Here is a 21,485-nt window from a genome sequence, read left to right on the forward strand (position 1 = left end):
ACTTGACAGGATAATGTAGGTTAAAACTTCAAATGCCTTGCAAGAAGTTGCTTTAAAATGAATACACAAACACATGGAGAAAATTGTTTATAATGGCAGCATGCTGGAGCTTTATGTGAAGTATGCTCCTCAACATCAATTAAGATTGTCCAAATGTGATATGTGCACTGCATGGTCAAAAATGTTTTAATTATGAAGTTGACAGTTTTAACAGTCATCACACTATCCCCCATCCAATACACACACAAACACCCATACATAAATACACACAGGGAGAGATGAGACCGATGATGTGTGGTGGTGGTGTGTCCATTTATTACACAACACAAAGCACCTACAATAATCCACTCCCCGTTGCGTCAGACAGTGGAAGATCTCACTTTTTTCACAGTGATTTGTATGTGGACATGTTTAGACAAGGACATCAAACTGGTTTATCTAAATGAAAGGGAAAAAAACTACACACAGATATTCACAGCCAATATCACACACAAAAATAAAGCAGTGTCAACAAACGACAGTAAATTGAGTAAAAAATAGAATTTAATCATTTAAATAGTCTTTCAAAATACAAACATTGATTTGAACTTCTAAATAATATAACGTTAAGTAGCTATGCTTCATTATAACTGGCAATGTTAAATGTACACTGTGGCTATACAAGGAAATGTGTGAGGTTTGGTAATTTATTGTATTGCTCATTTATATTTATGCGCACATATTTATTAAAACTACAAAAGACTTTAACATTTTAACAGTGACACTGCATATGACCCTGCCTTCACTCTAACCCTCCGCACCCAAGAAATATTCGTATGCCAATAAATAATCTATTATTGTATGTATGATTGAGTTTTTATCAGCTCCAATTTGACCCAGGCTTTTATTTTACATTGTTTGCTAGATGAACGTGTAAGCTGTAACTTACGAACACCAAGACAAACCGGTAACTCAGTGTCCTTGATGTAACACCTGTGTGTTAAAAGTAGAACTATTTACTGCCATTTATGAACTCCAGTGTTTTTGAGCTGCATCATTATTCTTGTGAAACCGTACCATCATCTAGTACCATGGGGTATCCTATAAAGCAAGATTAATGAGCCATTTACAACTTAAAGTTATAAAAACAAAGTAATAACCAATAGCAGGTGTTGTTTGCAACTCAAAGACATTCAATAAACCCAATGTTAAAATTTAAAATGACAAATCCAAAGATCAATAGTTACGTTTGTCTCCACAGTTATTTGGCCATCTGGCTTTACACTGCCTCCTGAGGTAGCCCTCTGTAGCCCGCCGCTAAATCTATAGAGCCATGTAAATTGATCCCTCAAATGACAATCAGCTTCAGAAAATGCACAACTGCTTACGTGAAACTAAAACAATTCATATCATTCTGAATAGAATGCGTCATTTCAATACCAAACCCACAACAATGTCACAATGTAAATAAAATACCCTTAAATCCTAGAAAGGAAAATGTATGAAAAAAGCAAGTTTCAAGTCTTTACAAATGTTAGAACACTGTAAGCTGCACACATATTTTGTAATGGGGGGGGGGGGGGGGGGGTTCGGATCACATTTGCTGGCTTTATTATCTTCTACTATAAATTGCATGTTTGTTTCTTTAAATGGAACTGTACATGGCCGAAAGATGAACGGCCCCGTATGGCCACTAAATATCATATCTGATCGTGACATCAGATACTGTAGCGTTGCATTGCATGTGAAGCGTACTACAGTGATCACTTCTATCTAGGTGTACACACTTGCTGATCAATGAGCAGGACTTTCAGGATGTTGCCCGACAACACCCAAAAGGAAGATGTTTCATATGTTGCGTTTCTTGTTGTCCTGAGCCCGTTATGGGCACTTGCAAGTTAAAGTTGGAACTGTCCGTACACAAAGGAGCGATCTGTCGTTGAAACAATGGAGATCTTTAATGCAACGTTCTTCACGACTGCAGAAAATGCATATCATACACCAGGGTTAGTGTTAGAAGGTATAGCCCATTACTCAAACAGGTCAGACCATTATTTCTGAACAACACTGAAGTCAGACGTTAGATCTAACGGAGGATTGTATATTAAAAAAAAAGCGGATGAGGCATATGCATTTCAGTTCTTAGCACTGTTGTTGCCACACTTTAATGTCAAAGAGTAGTGTCCTTCCCTGATCTCAGCTCATTGGTTTAGACTGCACACTCACGCACACGCTTGCTTGTATCGAAGCCAGTTTTTTTGTGTGCCGATTTACAAACAACACCGAATATGTAACCTTCCACGTAAATCTTTCTGTGAGCGCACAACCTTCATATGCACTTCTCGTCCACTTCAAAACAATTGCACAACCTTTTATAAAGAAAGCTGCACCTACTCTGTACAGCAGTGGTTCCCAAATCCAGATTTTAACCCCCAACGTGCTTTTTGTTTCTTTAAAAAAAATGAGCACTTGGGGTCTGGAAAGTGGAGGACTACTGGTATACTCACACAACTACCATTTTATCCACATTTTAAATGTGACAAACAACAATCGAGTCATTATATTGCTTTAAACATATTGCAAGTAATTCCTATGAATTTGCCTACAACGGCACACTAAACTATATTAAATACAAGCACTCCATGTGCATGTCAATCTGCCCCTTTACTGGACCCTCAAAGTCTTTCGCCGGATATGTTGTTATGGCTTTCGTTGCATGTGACACGTTGCTTTATTTTGAAAGAGTTCAAAAGCAACATGTTTGCAGTCTGTTCTCGGGTACCTTCCTGTTGTTCCTCAGTGGTTATGTAAATGCAGATCGATGCTGTGATGGAACAATTGTTTTTCGTACTGAGGCATTCACATTAAATGTTTTCTCACTTTGATGTCGGAGCCTTTTACCAAAGTGTGGCAGTTACATCTCATTCTTTATTCCCATTTAGGGACATGAGCTTTTTTATTGTCTCATTTGTTTCCTTTCTTCGTGTAGTCTATGGGAAAAGGGAAAGAAAGGACCATTTCCCTCATTATAAATTCTCTAATAAAATCTTCCTCACAAACCACTCGTCCACTGTTCAGGGCTAGATCTCTGTTGGGTCTTTCTCTGCATCCTATTCACTGCTGCTTGCCGCTCTAGGGAGAGTCCATCATGGCTTCCAGCATCTCCAGGAATAGTTTGTGCATGGGTACACCACCACGGGTCTTGATGCTGTAGAAAGTGGTAAGGGCGCGACCGGCAGTCTGTCGGAGGAGGGGCAATGTTAAAAGGAGGCGTCCGGCGCGCTGGGCGTCGTCCGGGCGCCGCTGACACTCCATCTCCTGCAGGGCCTGGTGGAGGAGGTCCCGCAGCTTCTGCACAGCCTCCATGTCCTCGATGTAAACAGAGTCTGACAGAACAGCAGGGAGCACATGGTAAGGCAATGTGTCGGGGGTTTACATTTTCTCAAAAAGAGCTTGTTTTGCCCTGTTACTCACAACAAATACAAACGTAAGGCAACCTTTATTTACAGACCAAACAGTGGAGCAGGTAGCAGCCCATGCTACATGATCTGCTGTTGACAGTAACCTTTAGTGAATCTCTATGACTACATACAGGTCCAGGCTCGTGACCTTTCAACAGCTAATGCACTCGAATCAACACTGGATGTTTTTACAATAACATGTCTGCCTGCCTCGAAGACCATCAGCAATAATGTTATTGTGTGTTGCCGTCATCATTAGGGGAGGACATGATAACGGGCCTCAAGATACGTGTCGCCATACATTATTGCGATTTCAAAACATCTTCCATATGTATAGTGATAAGTTATATTCTTATAAATGCAAAACTGCAAATTAAACTTGTTAGTCAACATTCTCTTGTTTTTCCATATCATTTTAGATTAGATTTGTTCTTCCTGTCATGGCAATTGACTTGTAATCTTTAAAAAAAGACAGATATTGTGTAAGATGAGAGGCAAGTTAACACTGCAGTTAGTGAGTGGGGGTCTGTGTGCCTTCTGCCAGGTCTACCCCCTGCAGAGCATAGGTGTGGGATGTCCTGCTTACAAAGAGGACACCCAGCACAGGGAGCGTTGTAACAGCTTGGTCTGAACTAATGGATACATCTCAATGTACCCACTGCTACTCACTGGGAGGGAAGCCCTGTGTTCACACATTACAGATCTGTAACAGGAGAGAAATACTATGCGGGTGCGGTCTATGCCCCCACTCATGTATCTGATGTTAAGTTCATTTGAACTTGTATCAGCAATATAATTATATAATAAACGATCGATACTTGCCCTTTGTGTATAGATGTAATATTGCCATACTTTGCAATACAATCGCCTAAAAACTGAAACTAAAAAAAGCACTAGGTATTCCTAACAATACAAGATCTTTCTCCCGTTGTCATGTCAACTCCTTCCAGCTAATCCACTGATTGTGTTGCCACCAGCTACTCACAAATGGAAGGACATACATATTCTTCATTGTCACACCATGTCTAAGATAGGAAAGTATACACTTCCAGTAGTTCCTAGTTTAGCTTGTACATCTAGCTAAATGTATTACATTTTTGTTTAAACTGTGTCAGAGGTGTAATTGAACTTTTTGGGTCAGTTTGGTGTCTGTGTTTTGTGGTGATGTTAAACTGCAACATGTTAACATTATATCAAAGAGGGTATACTAAATATTTAAAAACTCCTCTCGGTAAACCACAACCCAAAAATCAAGTAATGACCAGTCTGATCAGGCCTATAATATCTCCCCGATTTCTACTACGCTAAATCCTAGAGACAATGCCGTCTCTACTTAAATCTGATGATTCAATCTTTGCGATCGAGGCCGAATCATTTCGATTATTCGATACCAACTGTTCTCGTAATAAAACTGCAGCGCCGCAAACTGCAGGCTTCAGAACGATCGTGAAGTTAAATGAATATCACTCTGAAACTGATGGTAAATGTAATTGCTTAGCTGCTGTAATAGACTGCATTAGTTTAAACCAGAAAACGACCTAATAATGTTCCTAACAAACAGGAAAGGGGGTGTCGTTTTTCAAATCAATTGCACTTAGTTGTGTGGAGGACAATTGTGAGCAGAGACGGTGAGCACTACCCGTTAATAAGGATAATATTATATTAAGCGAGAGACAGAACGGATACATTAACAAGGCTCTGATGTGATTAATAATACCACTAGTAGTACCTGAGTTAGTGAGTGCGATGGCTTTGAGCATGACAAATTCCTCCCGGTCCACGTTTAGTGACCTGAAGCGGCGAGCGAGTTGACTAATGGCTGCATTTAGCTCCGTCAGTCCAGCAACGCGGGACATCTCCTCGTCCAGGACAAAATCCTCGGCGAACACCACCTCGTCCTCACAGCCAAGCGAGCGGTACGCCACGCCGAGCACCAGCACCTCCAGCCACACGGACTGCAGCACGGACATCTGGTCTGCCAGGGACAGCGACAGGAAGCCTGCAGAGGAAGAGACGGACAGTTAGTTAGAAACTTAGACTGTAGGCTAACTGGCAACACATTTCTGCAAGCACTTTGTTTGGTAGGATGATAATGGGTTACATACTGTAGGCAGCTGATGGTTGGGCCTGTCACAGTAATTAGGTTATTGACGTATCGTATGATAAATGGACATGACCTCGATTGGGTTTCCTGACCTGGATATTGGCTGTTGTGTGTTTGTTTACATGAGATGTCACTAACATTTAGGCCGACATGTAAAAAGCAGGGTATTCCCTACCATTATTAAGACAGAGTAGGAGAGTCCAATTCATTTAGTGTTTTGGTTGGGTGGTTTATTTTGATTTTATTTAGAATAAAATAAATACTTTTCTTCACATTTCCAATTCCTATGTCTGAACATTTTAGATTCTCAACATATTAGAGAAATAAAATGGTCTTAAAATGATAATACTATATTCCTGGGACGATAAACCGTCCAACCAAAGTAGGTATAGTGAGAGGCCTACTGGTGACTCAACTGTCAGCTGACATTTAGTTTTACTTATTCATTTAGTTGAACCTATCATTTAGGCTCCTCAGCCATCAGTATCAGGTTCATATCTGCCAATTACATTCCAGTTCTGTCAAAGATAAATCCAGATGTACAAAAGTGTATTTGTTAGGTTTCCCAAGTCATCGTCTGGACGAAACATGCCAGATGGGATCTCCCTGCCCCGCTGCCATGCCACCCAGCCTCTCCTCCCCTGGGTTATCCTCTCGGCGTCTCCTACCAGGAATGTGTTTGGCCCAGCCGATGATGACGACCAGCTCCCGGTCCGCGAGGTCACACAGGGTGGTGAGCGTGCGCTGGGCTGTGTCGGGCTGCAGGGGGTCGGGCATGGCGAATAGCTTCTCGGGCTCTGCCACTAGAAGGTGGGACACAATGATGCTGGAGGAACCTACGCCACAAAAACAAAACATTCAAATGATGCACAGGTAAGACACAGGCAGACAAAAGGCACAGATACTGTGCACACTGCACCAAGGTAGCCACTCAAAACTAAAACCTTGTTTGCGACATGCTACACTGTAAAGGTATATCAACTGCACTGTATTCATACTGCAAGGCTTTATGACTTTTACTTGAATTCATTATGTTTGTATACATTTGTATTCTTTATTATATATTGCACATTACTCCTTCAACTTCTTATGTTTATGTAAAGATCTTTAGTTTTTCATTTGATTTATCTTTGAATCCAAATGGAGCAACCTAATTTAACCCGGGGATAAATGCAGAGTTTTGATTCTTATACTATCACACACTTGTTCTTACGTCGATGAGGACAACAGAGAGATTAGGCTTTTAACTCCTCACGCCTATTTATGTAAATCATCTCCAGGATAGTTGATCTAATTCAGCTCAGATAAAAAGCAAAGATTTGCAATGATCAATCTTCTTGGCAGCAGAGGGCAGTGTTCAATAATTCCATCATATTTTTTAATGTTTCTGCATGCTCCCGGCAGCAAGCTTACTTTGGAGGTACATTAAACTTGCCGGCACATCATCAAAAAAATAAATACACTAAAATGATTCCCTGGTGATTTCATGCCTTTGCCGACCAGTCTCAACAGATCCACGTCTGTCTACATCATCATCACTACATCATTATTTTTCCATAAGACATGTTGTGTGCTCAAAAGTGACCTTGACCTTTGAACACCAAACTGTAATCAGTTCAACTCGAGTCCAAGTGGACGTTAAATGAAAGATAATCCCTGTTGGCCTTCCTGATGTATCTAGTCCACCAGGACAGATGTGACGGACAGACAGAAAAACTGATAGACGGAAACAATGATGCCTCACGCCGCTGACACAGAGGCTTCAAAACAAATCACAAGACAGGGAAATGAATCCCACCTTTTTCACTCTCCTTCGTCAGCGGGAGAGGGGCACTCTGGTATGTTGCATTCTCCACCTCTGGACGTCTTTTGTACTTCTGCCTTCCTCCTCTGACTCTGTCAAGACGAACTCCTGCATCGGGAAAGAATAGATTAAACATTTACCATATTTAAAAGATCCACACAAAGCTATACTATCAAAGCCTGAACACTCACCCTCTTTCAGCATGCCTACTTTGAGGCACTTTGTGAAGCGGCATGCCTGACAAGCCTTCCTGCGCCTCTTTGTGATCTCGCACTCGTTCGATGCAGGACAGCTGTATTCAATGTTTCCTTAACAGAAGAACAGAACAAGAAATAAGAAGTATGAATGAGAATTGTATTTCAATGAGAACGTACTCTTTGAATTTCTTGAATCTTACTGATATTGTAAACATACAAGGTGCTCAAGTTGGCAATCATGCCAACAAAGCAATTGTCAAAATGTTTTGTTTAACAGACCATGCATTAGCCAGGAGGGGGACGACATTATACTGACACATGTTAAAGATTAAATACATGTTTAGTATGTGATGTGGGTCCTTCTTCTGCAGGTACAGTGTGCATGTCTATTGTGCTGTGTACTCCGGTTGGTGTGTTAGTTTGCCCACACACACACACACACACACACACACACACACACACACACACACACACACACACACACACACACACACACACACACACACACACACACACACACACACACACACACACACACACACACACACACACACACACACACACACACACACACACACACACACACACACACACACCAGGATGAAGTATGCTCTTTGGTTGTATTCAATCCAAATTGGCCACCTTCCAGATGTGTTTTTGCATGCATGAAACAATGAAAAATGGGGCTTATTTGAACGGTGTGTTTATGTGACGGAGCGGGACAGAGTGACTGACTCCGTCACTGACAGCCTACACACACACACCACACACACACCACACACACCAAACATTTCCTGCTCTCTTCCGTCAAATGAACCATGCAATTTCTTATTTATTTTACGGTTGTTTAATTATGGGGAATGATTATGTTGAGAGGTGGTTAACCTGTTTATGTTTGGGTCGGATTCCTTTGTTGAAATGTGGCTTTGAGTTGATTGTGTCACCTGTTGACGGTGAGCCTGTGGGAGGGGCTATGGGGTCAAAATGGACGGTGTTGGTTCCTTGTATTTCTTCGGACTGTGTCACTCGGAAGAATGTTGCAATGAAGGCAACAGCTGGGACATGTTTGGGAGTTGGTTGCAGAGAAGGCAACCCAGAGCATGTTTACTCGGAATGAGTGATGGACGGCCTGTTTTTGTCTTTTATTTTGTTTGTTGAAGGTATGCTGGTTCGTATATTTTTTGTTGCTGATATAAATAAAGTTTTTTTTGGAGCTTAAACAACCGACTAAGCCATGTATCGAATGGACGAATTGAACCCCGTCACAGTTTACAAGCAGCAACCAACAATGCAACATATTATACCTTAAGGAAAGCCTTGAATAGAATAATAGAAAACTGCCTGCTCTAAAACCTCACCACGACACACACCTTGGATGGTTCTCTTGAAGAATGCCTTGCAGGCCTCACAGGACGCCACGCCGTAGTGGTAACCTGAGGCCACATCCCCGCATACTAAGCACAGCCTCTTGGGTAGCGTGCTCAGGGCGTACTTGCATCGCCCTGCACCATTTCCAGTGGAGCCCTCCTCTGCCCCATCCCCCCCCTCGTCTTTGAAGTGGCAACGCAGGGCCGGTGTGTAGAGTGGCGGGGAGTAACGTTTCACGCCGTCTCCTCTGATTCCTCCACCTCCACTTTGAGAGGAGTCCGAGGAGGCCCCGCCAGGGCTGTTGCGGCCCCCCCCGCCCCCCTCCGGACTGCTCGGTTCTGCCTTTATGTAGACGTCTGAGCGGCGCTCCCTGGAAGACATGATGCCTAGAGGGGGAAAATGAAAAAGATACTAAGTGAATAAGGGAATACAACCGTTTACCTTTACATTTATTACACGTTGAATGGTAAACACGGACCAAATTCTGAATGTGCTAACACTTGGCAAAAATCAGATTATGATTGTGTAGACCAGCAACAAGTAAATGCAATCTAATATTTTCTAAATGTTGTTGAATAAATCTTATGGGAGTCAGATATCTTTACATCCAAGAAAATAAGGTCAGTTTCATATTTGCAATCACTGCAATTCATTTGTTCAGTCTGATTTCTTTTCCTTGTTGGCCTCTTGAGAGTAGAACACACAGCGCAGCAATGATAAGCTAATATTTGAACTGGGAATGCTGGTGACAGTAACACCCACAGTAAAACAACAACTCCGATGCATTCAGACCAACGTCTTCGCTCAGTTTAAGCCCAACTGACCTACTCCTATCTTCCCCAAAAGACTTCTGATTAAGAAACGTGTGCTTATGTCACTTTAATATCATGGGCCGTTTTCTTAGCTGGAAGCAGGACACATTTTGATTCTGCATTATCAGCATGCTAACAAGACAAAAGAGTTGCTTGTTCCCTCTCCAGTTCTTTAACACAACTCTAGTCTTTACCTCAGTTAGGCTTCAAAAACATCTTAAACTCGAAGCATAACCGTTCTCGCTCAAAGGAAAACTGCACAGCCCTTGATTCATCCCCACAGCGTGAAGTCTTTGTCTGGGACTCTTGTGGACATTAAAATAGCCAAGGTGACTGGATGAAGGTCGCTCTGCTCATAAACAGTGACCGCTCTTCCCTATTCAGAGACATAACTTCAAGTAAGGCAGTCTGAGTACTGCGGCATCCTGCTCGCCTGCCAACGGCTGTCTGTAGTTCTCAATGTAATTACAGACATGCACAATAAATACTTGTGATTGCACGAGTGTGCCTTTTTAAAATAATTGTAAACATGTAGTATGTTTACAAATCCAAATAAAAGGCACACCAAAGGCTTATGATAGCAGAATTATAAATACAAATATATACATTGCAGCCATACTTCCTTAAATGAGGAAACCGGTGGCCCAATTTCAGCACTGCAGTGGCGAGCAGAATCTTTTCCAGCACATGTTTTCTCTAAATCTATCAGTAAATCCTTGCATTTCCAAATGTCAGACAGATTCAGCTGGGATTTGGAGGTCAACATTGCCATACATGTCCACATCTTGGTAAAGAAGGCTTAATGATTGAATTCAATCGATTGAAATGCTGCCCAAAAGTAGACTTTGGTTGAAGTAAGAAGAATATTATGACGATTAAATGAAATGATTTAATTAAGTGAAGCACAGTTATGATGACCTTCCTCAACAAAATGCAAAGCCAAAACAATGTGAGTGGTTAGTTTGCCGAGAGTCATTTGGTTCATGCTTTTACGATTGCGACTTAATGTCAATCATACATTGTGTCTGAAGCGTGTGGCGCAGTGGATAGAGTTGGGATCAGGGGGTTACAGGTTCAAACCCCGCTGCAGTCAGCATGTCGTAGTGTCCCTGAGACACTTCACCCCAAAGTGCTCCTGTGGGGATTGTCCACAGTCTTGAGTATGGAAGTCGCTTTGGATAAAAGCGTCTAACAAGTGACATGTCATGTAATGTATCTTTTATAAATTAGATAACTTGCTTTCTTTGACATGTAGTATATTAAATGGGCATCAGTGGTTTACCAAAGCCCAAGTACACATCCTCAAATGACTTGTTTTGTCTCTAACTGAGGAGTCACATAAAACATATTAACCTTCAGGAGGCTATAATCCAAGAATGTTGAAAAAATGTAATCAAACTAATTAAAAAGTAGACATCTAACTGATTGATCAATTATTTTCGCAGCTTTCATGTAGATTAAATTGTTGTCGATTTGACTTTGACAGCAGCCCTTAAATGATCAGGGTAGAAGGATAAAAGGGGATAAACAGAGGGGCATTAATTGCAGTGTGTGCCAAGGGTCTCCTGGCTCAACTGCTCATCCTCTGGTTCCGCTGTGTGAAGACGATCGCTGCAGCCTAAATAGCCTCAATCCAGTTAAGACCTGAAAGTAACTTGGGATTTTCCTCATGTGTCCTGTACACCCTGGCAGTACACCGCTATTCCCGAACCAATTTATGTTTCACTCCTTTATCAGTTGAGGCTGATACACTAGTTGCTGCCCATATATTTACCAAGTGTTGCAATATTTAAAATGCATTTCGTATGGTCAACGCTCCAATCCCTAACCCTGCCCACAAAGACAACATTATCCAGTTGTATTCTATGTACCTAATGGTGTGGGTTAATACCACGGTACCTGTATAGACCAGATATAAGATAATTTACAAGCAAGCTCTTAACATATTAACTACTACCCAGACTCAAAAAATATCAGCCAACAATCAGAGTTTATGGTAAATAATCAATGAGAGCTCAGCCGTCCTGACCTGTGGTATATGCTTTGTGTCCGTGCCAAGCTAAAGGACAATGGTATTACTCGTATATAATGAACAGGCCTCTAGTGACAACTTAACATCCACATATGCTTCACATCAGAGCATTTGTTTGATATAACTCTAAGAACAAACACAATTCTATGTGTCTCATTGCATACTGCTAATAAGATGCTGTCTTCTAACTTATCTGTCAAATACTTTGCCTGCATTCTTCAGTCAGAGCATGTACATGAAAATGAGATTGTGAGGTTGTCAAAGCTGTTAGAAAACAGGCATATACACTGGGTTCAAGATAGTCTGAGAAAAAAGAAATGGGAGGAGGAATTATATTTGCTATCAACTAAGTCTATCTTGTGCTTTACATTATACAAAATACAATATGTAATACAGGGAAGTGTAGCTGTAGAGAAATCATTTTAGCATTGTGGGTTTCAAGACACTGAGCCAGGAGAAGAAAGTTATAATATATATATAATATCACTCAATGCAAACCAAGTGTGCCTTTATCATATGTATTACTGCAGCTGATAATCCAACCCTGTAGTTGCTGGATGGAGTTTGCCCCCTTTGACTTGTTTGGCAAGCAGCAAGGGGGTCACAGCGAACCTTGCCTGTTACAAGTTTAGCTTGCTTGGGCTGAGTTTACAAGCTCAATAAATGGCCAACAACACCAGGACTATCTGAGCCCAGATACTGTTATTTACTTCTCCTTACAGTTTAAGCACAGTACAATCATACCATGTGCACCACTGGCCGGCTCCACATCTCCTTTAGCAAATGGGGAACATCGTTTTCAGTACAGCAAACGTTCAAAGGCGAGCCATAATAACGACATTATAACTATTTCAAAGCAGGTTCAACAGTAAGTACTCTCAACTGAGGTTAGCCTTAATGGTGTTGACTCTCCATATACACATGTGTGAACTGTAAACTGACGTACCAGCATGATTTGAGTAGCGTTAGCATTAGCTTCACAAACAGCATTATGACAACTGCAGGTTAGCTAACTAGGCTAACAGCAGCTAGCGTTAATCATGACTGACCAGCTCTCTCGTGCTGGGGACGAGGTGTATTTCTATCACTCTAACCCGGACTAGGCTGCATCTTACCTGATAACGGAGACTACTACAGAGTTTAAGTCTCTCCAAGGTGTGATATCATGGCACAGGTTCAATAGAAAATCGGTTTCCAGACTGCCAGCGCCTGCTAGCTTGTGTGTGTTGAGATGGGCCGGGCTACAATCGGCTTTCTCTAACAGCTGGTACATGATAATGGTGGGATATAGGACTGAAGCTAAAAGACATTAGGTCCAGGAGCACTCTGGAAACAGTTTTACACTGTTACCCAACAGCAGTATTGTCCAGCTTTGACTGTCAAAGAAACTAAATTATACTAAACATAAAATGGAATAATAGAAATAGAATAAAAGGTGATTTTGGATAAATATTTCCAGTGCTAATTCTACATTTGACATATAACTAAACAGACTGGCAGGGTCCAACTGTTTCACTCACTCTAACTGTCAAAATACCTGTCAGATATCCTTCATACATTTGTTTGTGTTCATCTGATTTGGAATTTAGAAAATGTCAGGCTTCTGAGCCTACAAATGTTAGGCAAACACTATGATTGTGCTTGAAAAAAACAAAAATATAAATGTAAAAGTTATGGAATCACAACTGATAATTTGACTGCTCCTCTCTTGGATGTTCTCAAACTGATTTATAGGCTACTTCTCAAGAAGGGAATGATACTTTCTCCCCTTTATACATAACTTTTCCATCATGTATCATTTTTAGATATGCAGAGCAATCACAGACCTCCTTTCAACATGCCCATGAGTTGATTGCAACAGAATGATAAGCACTCTGTTATAGCCCATCGTAATATTTCAGATTATGAAAAGAGAAGCCAAAACCTTCATAATAGTTTTCCTTTTTGGCTGAATTTCTCCCCTCCACATCCCTCTTTTGGCTGCATGTTTTTCCAAAAAGTTGTTACACTGCCAGCTAAAAGTCCATCATAAAAATGACCTTTACAAATACCAGGCATAGCGCGTGTTTCATATAAGCATATAACACAATATTTCATTAAATGTCACGTGAAAAAATTACCTGTTTGCTTAGCTGGAGTTTGAAGATTATACACGTGTGACTCCCAGATGAAGAGCAATGAAGTGATGCTGCTTTGGGTTGAGGTCTGCCGTTATCAGGACACCTGCAAAGTAAGCAAAGGTTTATTTTAGTACCGTCACAGAATTTACAACCAAGTCACTTTTCAAGGTCCCTCCTGCATCTGTCATTTTAACGGTCAGTAAGTCAGTACAGTACATATTGTCCAGCCTCATCATAATGTCTGAGAACAAGTTGTATGCATCAGATTAATGGAATTATTACAGGGCTAATCTTCAGATGTACTCATATATATTGGAATTAGTTTGGCAGGTCTTGTGTAATCGTAGTAATGACTTTCCCTTCTTAAAATACATATTCCACTGTATCTATCCAGATTTCTGCACGCTGCATGAGTACCCTCCCCCCTGTGCTGCGTGACACACTCCAAAGGTCACAGTTACAGGAATGCTTGAAGGACAGACAGAGTAAAGCCAACACCTTGTCTTTCACTCTCTCATGCAATGTCATAAGCTGGAGTTCGGTGATAACAATCTGTAAATAATTAAAGAGACCAGTTTTAATTTAATTAAAAAAACACTGCATGAAACCGGAGTTATGCTAAGTTTTTTTTTTTTTTTAAAGCAAACTGAATCTTTAATATTTCAAAACAAACAAAAATGTGCTGATCTGAACTGATCAGAACTTAAAACTGACCTTTGAAACAAGACAATACATTTGAATTAACACTGTAGATCTGGATTATTAATTGGTAGGCTATAAACTATAATAATTCCTGGTATTGTTATCTCTGAATTAAATTGCCCAACACAAATATCAGTGAGTCCTTCCCTCGTTTTAAATGGTTGAAAAGCTTTCTTATCATATTGTTAAGGTGCATCCAGTCTCTGTCACTGATAGTGCATCCCACTGACTGGACATAAACTCAGTTAGAGGCTTTTGAATGCGGCGCGCTGTGGAGGCAGCGAGAACAGCACCCAGGGGTGACCTTGTCTACTGATCTCGGACCGGTGAAAGGTTAATTGCCATAGTGGATTATGCCTTAAAATCAGTGACCTCAATCCTGGTCCAGCAGGCTCTGTGTCTTTCATAGTTCAGTGTGTTAAAACAGGAAGAATAATAACTAGGGGGCGTTGAATTACACCAATAAATAAAGTGTGTACAGTGGGAGAAGTGCGGAGTTTTATCAGCCCATGCAGGATTTACATACATTGCGAGTGAGGACCTACAAAGACAATTCTAAGACTGCATCTTATTCAACAATAGCCCTGCATTCTTCATTTACTCGATAAGTGACATCAGATTTAAGACATTTTGTGGGGGGTTAACCGACGAGTACAGCTTTAGACATCCGTGTTATAGCATGTGTTTTCGTTGGAATGAGTCAGTGGATATTTTTTTAAGGGGGAGATTACACAATTCAGCATACTAAATGTTTATTCGCCGAATCGTGCCCCCTACCCCCAATAACGTGGCCAGGCGAACTTAGCTCTGCTAGGCGAACCGTGCGTGCCCATCAGCCTCCCGTTAACACCGTGACATCTCCGCAGAGAGATTAATAACAACCTGAACACACGATATGCTCTATCTCTGCAGTGAGGGTTAGTAAGGCTGGCCATACTTACTGGGAAATGTAAAAACATCGCAGGGTTGTTGCCTTTTTTTTAATCTGGAGTCAGGCAAGTCTTTGCGGCAGGCAAGTCCACGGTCGGTTTAACCGGTGCAACGGCGCTGTCCAAGCCTTGCAGGGTGACTCACATCGCATCCCTACGTTACCGGATAATGAGGCGGTAACAACAACCGGCGACACACTGTCTTATCCTACTGCTCGGGTCTGTACACTGGCGTTATAAATTATCGTCTTCCCCAGCCAACGCTGAGGTTGTAGTTAGACATCAGCATCAAGACTTCAAGGAGGAACAACGAACATCCGGTTATTAAAAAAGTTTCAAAAATAAAACTCGACTCAGAAAACCTTTTTAAATTTAGCGAGCAAGCTAACCTCTTAAAGCAAATGCAACACCGAATATAAGGGACTCGTCATTTACTAAATATATGTCAACATTGCTCCACAGAATCCTATAACTGCTGGTTTATCTCAAATTAACACAAATCACGTTTTTATTTTGGCAAACTAAGGAACTTCCGGTTTCTTCCTAGCTCCCGCTCGCTAGCTTGAGGCAGCTCCGTGACGTCACCTATATCCCGTGTCTTTCCTCCTCCCTCCGTCCAATTTGCGTCCGCTGTGTCTCCGTTACGTCCCACCGTACGCACCTTCCAACAGCGTCATCAGCATTATAATAAAGGCCTGCAACTCGTAAAAATACATATATGTGACCCAGTCAACGTTATTCTTAATATACTCAGGTACAGCCTATTTATGAAGATCCGGCGGCCTGAAGAATGTGTCACATTAGCTGAATCCGTTGTGTCACTAATCCAAAACTGTTCAATATAAATAAATAAAAACATGAAATTCCCACAGGGGCATGAATAGGCCTACAACGCATACATGTACAATGTATTGGCATTATTATTCATTGTATTAGCTTTTGTATTTCCTTACCTTCCATTCAATATCAGAATGGCTTTTGTAAAGACACTTTTATTTGTATTAAGGCAATGCCACAAGCTTTAGGGGAGAGAGAATGAAAAATAATGGTATACATGTCGCTTGCAGCACACCTCTATGGAAAATGTTGACATGCTGTTGGTCTTGTGACACTGACCCGGCTCTCTCCAGCACTAAACTATGTGGACAGGAGCCAAGAAACAGGAGGTCAGGGGATCACTGCAATGGGATGAGAAGAGGAAATAATCAAGGGATAGTAGTTTGAATTAAAAATATATAATATTTTTTATTTTCAAGACGGTTTGCCATATGCGTTATCAAAAATAAAATGGCATCATCAAACATGTCTAAAACATCTCTTGTGTATGCTACTACTGTTTATTGTAACAACAATTAAATGCACGTTTATTTTCTAACTTGGTAGCCTGTTGCTTCTCGAAATAGGCAGTCCCCCCCCCCTCCCCCTGCGATCTCTAACATGCCTGGTAACAGCTGGCTCGAGAGAAGAGTTGACAACCTTGCACTAATTAAAAGAAGTGGCATGAAAACAATGATTTGAAAAAAAGGGAAAGACAGTAGCAGCCCACGGTATACTTTGGATTGCCTAAGTGAGTATTTCCCCACAGAGCCCAGCATTATCCATCTAATTATAGACCAATAAACGTTAGTCTAGTCTGTTTAAACCAATAAGCCACACTTGCACTTCCCTCGCGGTGTGTGTGTCCATCAGATTTGCAGGACACCAGTGTGTGTGTGTGTGTGTGTGTGTGTGTGTGTGTGTGTGTGTGTGTGTGTGTGTGTGTGTGTGTGTGTGTGTGTGTGTGTGTGTGTGTGTGTGTGTGTGTGTGTGTGTGTGTGTGTGTGTGTGTGTGTGTGTGTGTGTGTGTGTGTGTGTGTGTGTGTGTGTGTGTGTGTGTGTGTGTGTGTGTGTGTGTTTCAATTTGGTCACATGCAGGCTGTGTGTGCAGTAAGCTCGGGACAGTTTTTTATTACGTGGTGCGCGCACGAGAGGAAAAACTGACGGCAGTGTCATTGCGACCTTGAAGCAAGGTCATTGAGTCTCTGCTGCAGACACTGCAATTCTGCGGAGCTGCATCATACTGGTGCAGAGTCTGCATTATCATCCTGTTAGAGGTAAACCGGCCATATTCATTAGATTCACTCAAAAGCTTGTCCAATTTGGTTTGTTGGAGATTTAGTGCATTATGACAGGACTTACTCGGACTTCCTCAGGACAGTGAGTGGGAAAGGCAGTGGATATATGTATTCAAGCTGGGCACATTAGAAACATACTGTGAAAGACAGCTGGGGTCCCCAGGGTGCTTCTTACAGGAGGTCCTGACCTTAGACAGGTGTCAGCTGATAGGCTTCATAAATACCAAGACGCCATTGTTTGTGATACACAAATAGCATCTGGCACGGCATCAGTGACTCATGGATAACATAAGTGCCTCCACCTTTACTACTAAAACGAACACCTTGATCAGCATTAGCATAGTAGACTAAAAGGGGGGTGGTGTGTAGGATATAACAGCATTTCTCTCAGGAATTATCTATTATTATTATTATCTCTCAGCTTATCCTGGTGCAATAAGAAGGCTCTATGTCAGAGTTAACATATCCAAATTGCATTTATATTAAGTTTAAACATTCACCGAAAAATGGGCATTTGACAGTTGTTTCACTAAATTGGAGATCAGAGCATCTTGGATTGATAATCGAGATGTTGTGATATACTGGTTTTTATGATAACTGGGAGATTTATAAAATGACATATTCTTAAATATCACTATCCATAGGTGTAACTGTTTTTTGTTTTACAGTTAAAGTACCTGCACTCTTATTTTAAATGTATTTCATTTGTCAAAAAAGAGACAATTTGCACAATTTAAACAGAGCTAAAGAGGAATTACTGATAGCAAAAATAAATATGTTGCCACAGTAATCAAGTGGCTTAAATCTGATATCTTAACGACCCATACTTGATAATACCATACTTAATTGAGTGAAAAATGACACATTTCATGACAGCATAAAGCTCTTGAATTAGACAATTTCCCCATTATTGATTTGTATTTAATAGACATGATAACTGCAGTTGTTCTACGACAGCTGAAAGACACACTTGTGCAAATCTGGAGTGTGGTATACTGCAGAAATAGCTTATTGGGATTCTAGATAGAGGGGATTTTCCCTTTAACTGCATGCATGTTCTTTATGAGCTCTACACACACTATGACACAGTTATTTGCCAACTAGTGGCTGCACAGTGATCTGCAGCAGCGGCATTGATGACGTTCCAGCAGCTGAGTGAGTGGTTGTCCTCCACTGAAAGGTCACCCACTGCCACAGCACATCATCACTGCCTGCTGACTTCCTGATTGCAATGCCAGAGCACTGCCTTTACTCTTTTTTACATATCTTGCAGTAAAGTGTCAGATTTCTAAAGGGCAGATGACTGGTCTCCTTTAAAAACACTTTGCTCACTCGCCATAGAATTTTGCTCACTTGTCAAAAAAAAGTGAGCAATTTGTTTCATCTCAAATCATCAAGAAGGTCACTAAAGAACAACGTAAGACAACTATGTATGGAAGTATAAGTTAGACTTGTTCTGTCATAGAGAGGGAAACGTGTCAGTGTATGCCATCTGCTGGTTGTGTTCAAAGACATCCATTGCATCCATTTACCCAGAATGGATGGGTTTTTATTCAAATTAGTATCAACTTAAATTTTATGAATCTGATATTTTGTGACACGGAGGAACAGCAGCTTTTCTTTAATAGAAAATACAGACAACAAAAGAACTGCGGACACTGCACCATGTTTGTCCTCTACCAAGGTAGTGTTTCCAGCAGCGTATCACTTACATGGATCAACTGAGGACCGACAGCACATACTAAAAGGGCCATATTGACAATTTGAAGGGCATGTATACAGGACATCTGCAATACCGTGCTTTATGCATGCCTTTCAATTCCTGTACCATGTGTAAGACCTGCCTCCACATGACTACATTCTCGCCTCTTTATCCGTGCACAAAGTAAGGCCTGCATTTCGGACTACGGACAAAACCCTGAGAAAAGCTCAACTTTATTGAGAAACAACTTTAATTGTTTAGAATGACTTTAAAGCCTAGCATTGATTCTGGTGTTTGGGGTTTCTCTAGGGATATACCGGTCACGGCCAGACATCACTTCTGTCTGAACTATCTAAGCAACCTTTTAATGGATTGTCTTTATATTTCGTTCATTGTGATTAGAGGATGAATTTGAATGACTTTGTTAATCTCTGATTTTCCCTCTAGCGCCATCATCAGGGAAAGCATGGCTGAAGACTTCTGTCTTTGAGAAAAGCTATTCTTCTTCATATTTAGCCAAACAAGGTGATTTGTTGGTGGAAACTACGATGGCCGACACGTGCAAACATGCTGCAATGCACACCTCAAATTCAAAGATTCAAGATTCAAAGATTCAGAGCCACATGCTGCATGTTCACAACAAAACACCAACTTGCCAAAACATGCGCAGCGTTTCCTAGAAGTGATGCATAATGAAACACTGCAAATACAAAATTCCGCAAATACAAATAAAAATGATAGAAGAAGCTCAAAACACCCAGCAGCGTGTAGACGTTGGGTTATTATAAAGTGTTGTCAATTTGGTGAAAATGTTTGTGTTTTTTTGTTTACATTGTTTTTCAAATTGCAGTGTGTTTCTCCTAATGGAAGTGTCGGCCACCGTATCAATCTGGTGATTGGAACCACCATAATCGCTGCAGCCTATCACCTATAAAAGGAGGCGACTGACAGACTCTGACAGACTCTGTGAGCAGCACCTTTTCGCCAGCACAGACCATAAAACCTCCAGGAACATTTGACATGAGTTATTGAATCATCTATGAAACCTGATAGCATGTTCCAGTCCATACCTATGATCCTCATATAGCGGCACTGTAGCTGCTGGCGCACTGAGAACACCTTGTAGCCAGATTGGTGTTTTCTGTGTTTGCTTGATGTGTGTTTGATCTCTGGAGAAAGATTTAAAACCCTCACTGTGATTAAGCACCCCCTAATGCACCTTACTATGCTCAATCCCTGTTTGACATGTTGACCCGACATACGGGATAAAAGATGATGTTTGTTCAGTTAACATCATGATTCCTAGAGAAGCTTATGGGCTGAAACTGAGTTATGCTATGCCAAACATTGAGGGGGAGGGGACATTGATTCATGTAAGAATCAAGATTCCTACCATTTTGAATTGATCCAGAACTCCCCAAAGTCGTTTATCTTTCCTACAAAATACGCTAGATATGTCTATTGATGGCAGGGACCCACACACCATTAGTATCATTATTTTGTAAGTCACTGAGAATTGAGAAACGCTGAAAACCTTTTTAGAACAATGTGTTTATTTGTGCGAGTTAAGCATGAAAAAATGTCACCTTTTTTCTAAGGGTTGCATTTCTATTTTTAAAAATAAATAAATGACGAAATTGAAAAACTCTCAAGTAATCTGCTTTCTTGCCAGAATTTTCCAAATCGCTAGTATGACTGCACAGAAGACTGGAGTAGATCTTAAAATTAGCCCTATTGGATGAAATGATAATGTATTTTGAATGGAATTGTTTTTATACACCATGACTTGTGTGTGACCACCGGTTTGGGAGATACCGAAAGATTTACACCCTGAACATGCATATAACACACAAAGCCTCTTTTATGTAAACACATCTTTATTACATATGCAGTTCAGTATAGGATTAATGGCCATCAGAATGCTAATATTATGGTATACACTGAATAAAAAAAAGTTGTTACATACCAAAAATGTTCAAGAGCCTGTTTGAGTACCCGTTTAATGATTGGCAGGATTAAAGTGTTATTGTCTCAGACCAAAGCAACCTGGAGCTCCACACCGCTGTGGACACTTCTCACTACCTATCTCTCTTTCTTGTTTCTGGATTAGTAGAAGGCGGGAACCCTCGTGTGGAGAGGGGTAGAAGTGCATTTCTGTTTT

At 41.0% G+C, this 21,485-nt stretch overlaps 1 protein-coding gene across 3 annotated transcripts; it reads right to left on the reverse strand.

The window, feature by feature from the left end:
• Nucleotides 1–74: 74 nt before the first annotated feature.
• Nucleotides 75–15,788, reverse strand: esrra (estrogen-related receptor alpha). 3 transcript variants are annotated; one of them, XM_034098884.1, is made up of 8 exons: nucleotides 15,521–15,788; nucleotides 13,878–13,980; nucleotides 8,916–9,299; nucleotides 7,540–7,656; nucleotides 7,343–7,456; nucleotides 6,213–6,380; nucleotides 5,170–5,439; nucleotides 75–3,365 (listed from the first exon to the last, which is right to left on the reverse strand). In XM_034098884.1, exons 3-8 carry the CDS (start codon nucleotides 9,292–9,294, stop codon nucleotides 3,112–3,114), a joined length of 1,302 nt encoding a protein of 433 aa, XP_033954775.1. In that variant the 5' UTR covers nucleotides 9,295–9,299; nucleotides 13,878–13,980; nucleotides 15,521–15,788; the 3' UTR covers nucleotides 75–3,111. The 3 variants fall into 3 exon arrangements, with proteins under 3 accessions (XP_033954775.1, XP_033954772.1, XP_033954773.1); XM_034098881.1 differs by having other exon boundaries at nucleotides 8,904–9,299; XM_034098882.1 differs by lacking the exons at nucleotides 13,878–13,980; nucleotides 15,521–15,788 and adding an exon at nucleotides 12,873–13,013 and having other exon boundaries at nucleotides 8,904–9,299.
• Between the last annotated feature and the right edge of the window lie 5,697 nt (nucleotides 15,789–21,485).

This window comes from Pseudochaenichthys georgianus, chromosome 14 (genome assembly GCF_902827115.2).
Source record: "Pseudochaenichthys georgianus chromosome 14, fPseGeo1.2, whole genome shotgun sequence".
NCBI lineage: Eukaryota > Metazoa > Chordata > Actinopteri > Perciformes > Channichthyidae > Pseudochaenichthys > Pseudochaenichthys georgianus.

Excerpts from the sequence above, each read along its gene's own strand:
- esrra (XM_034098881.1), bottom strand. The coding sequence starts at position 9,294 with ATGTCTTCCAGGGAGCGCCGCTCAGACGTCTACATAAAGGCAGAACCG. Across the intron at positions 7,657-8,903 it reads CATCCAAGGTGTGTGTCGTG|GAAACATTGAATACAGCTGT; the intron begins GTGAGGTTTTAG and ends TCTTCTGTTAAG. Across the intron at positions 3,366-5,169 it reads CATCGCACTCACTAACTCAG|ACTCTGTTTACATCGAGGAC; the intron begins GTACTACTAGTG and ends CTGTTCTGTCAG.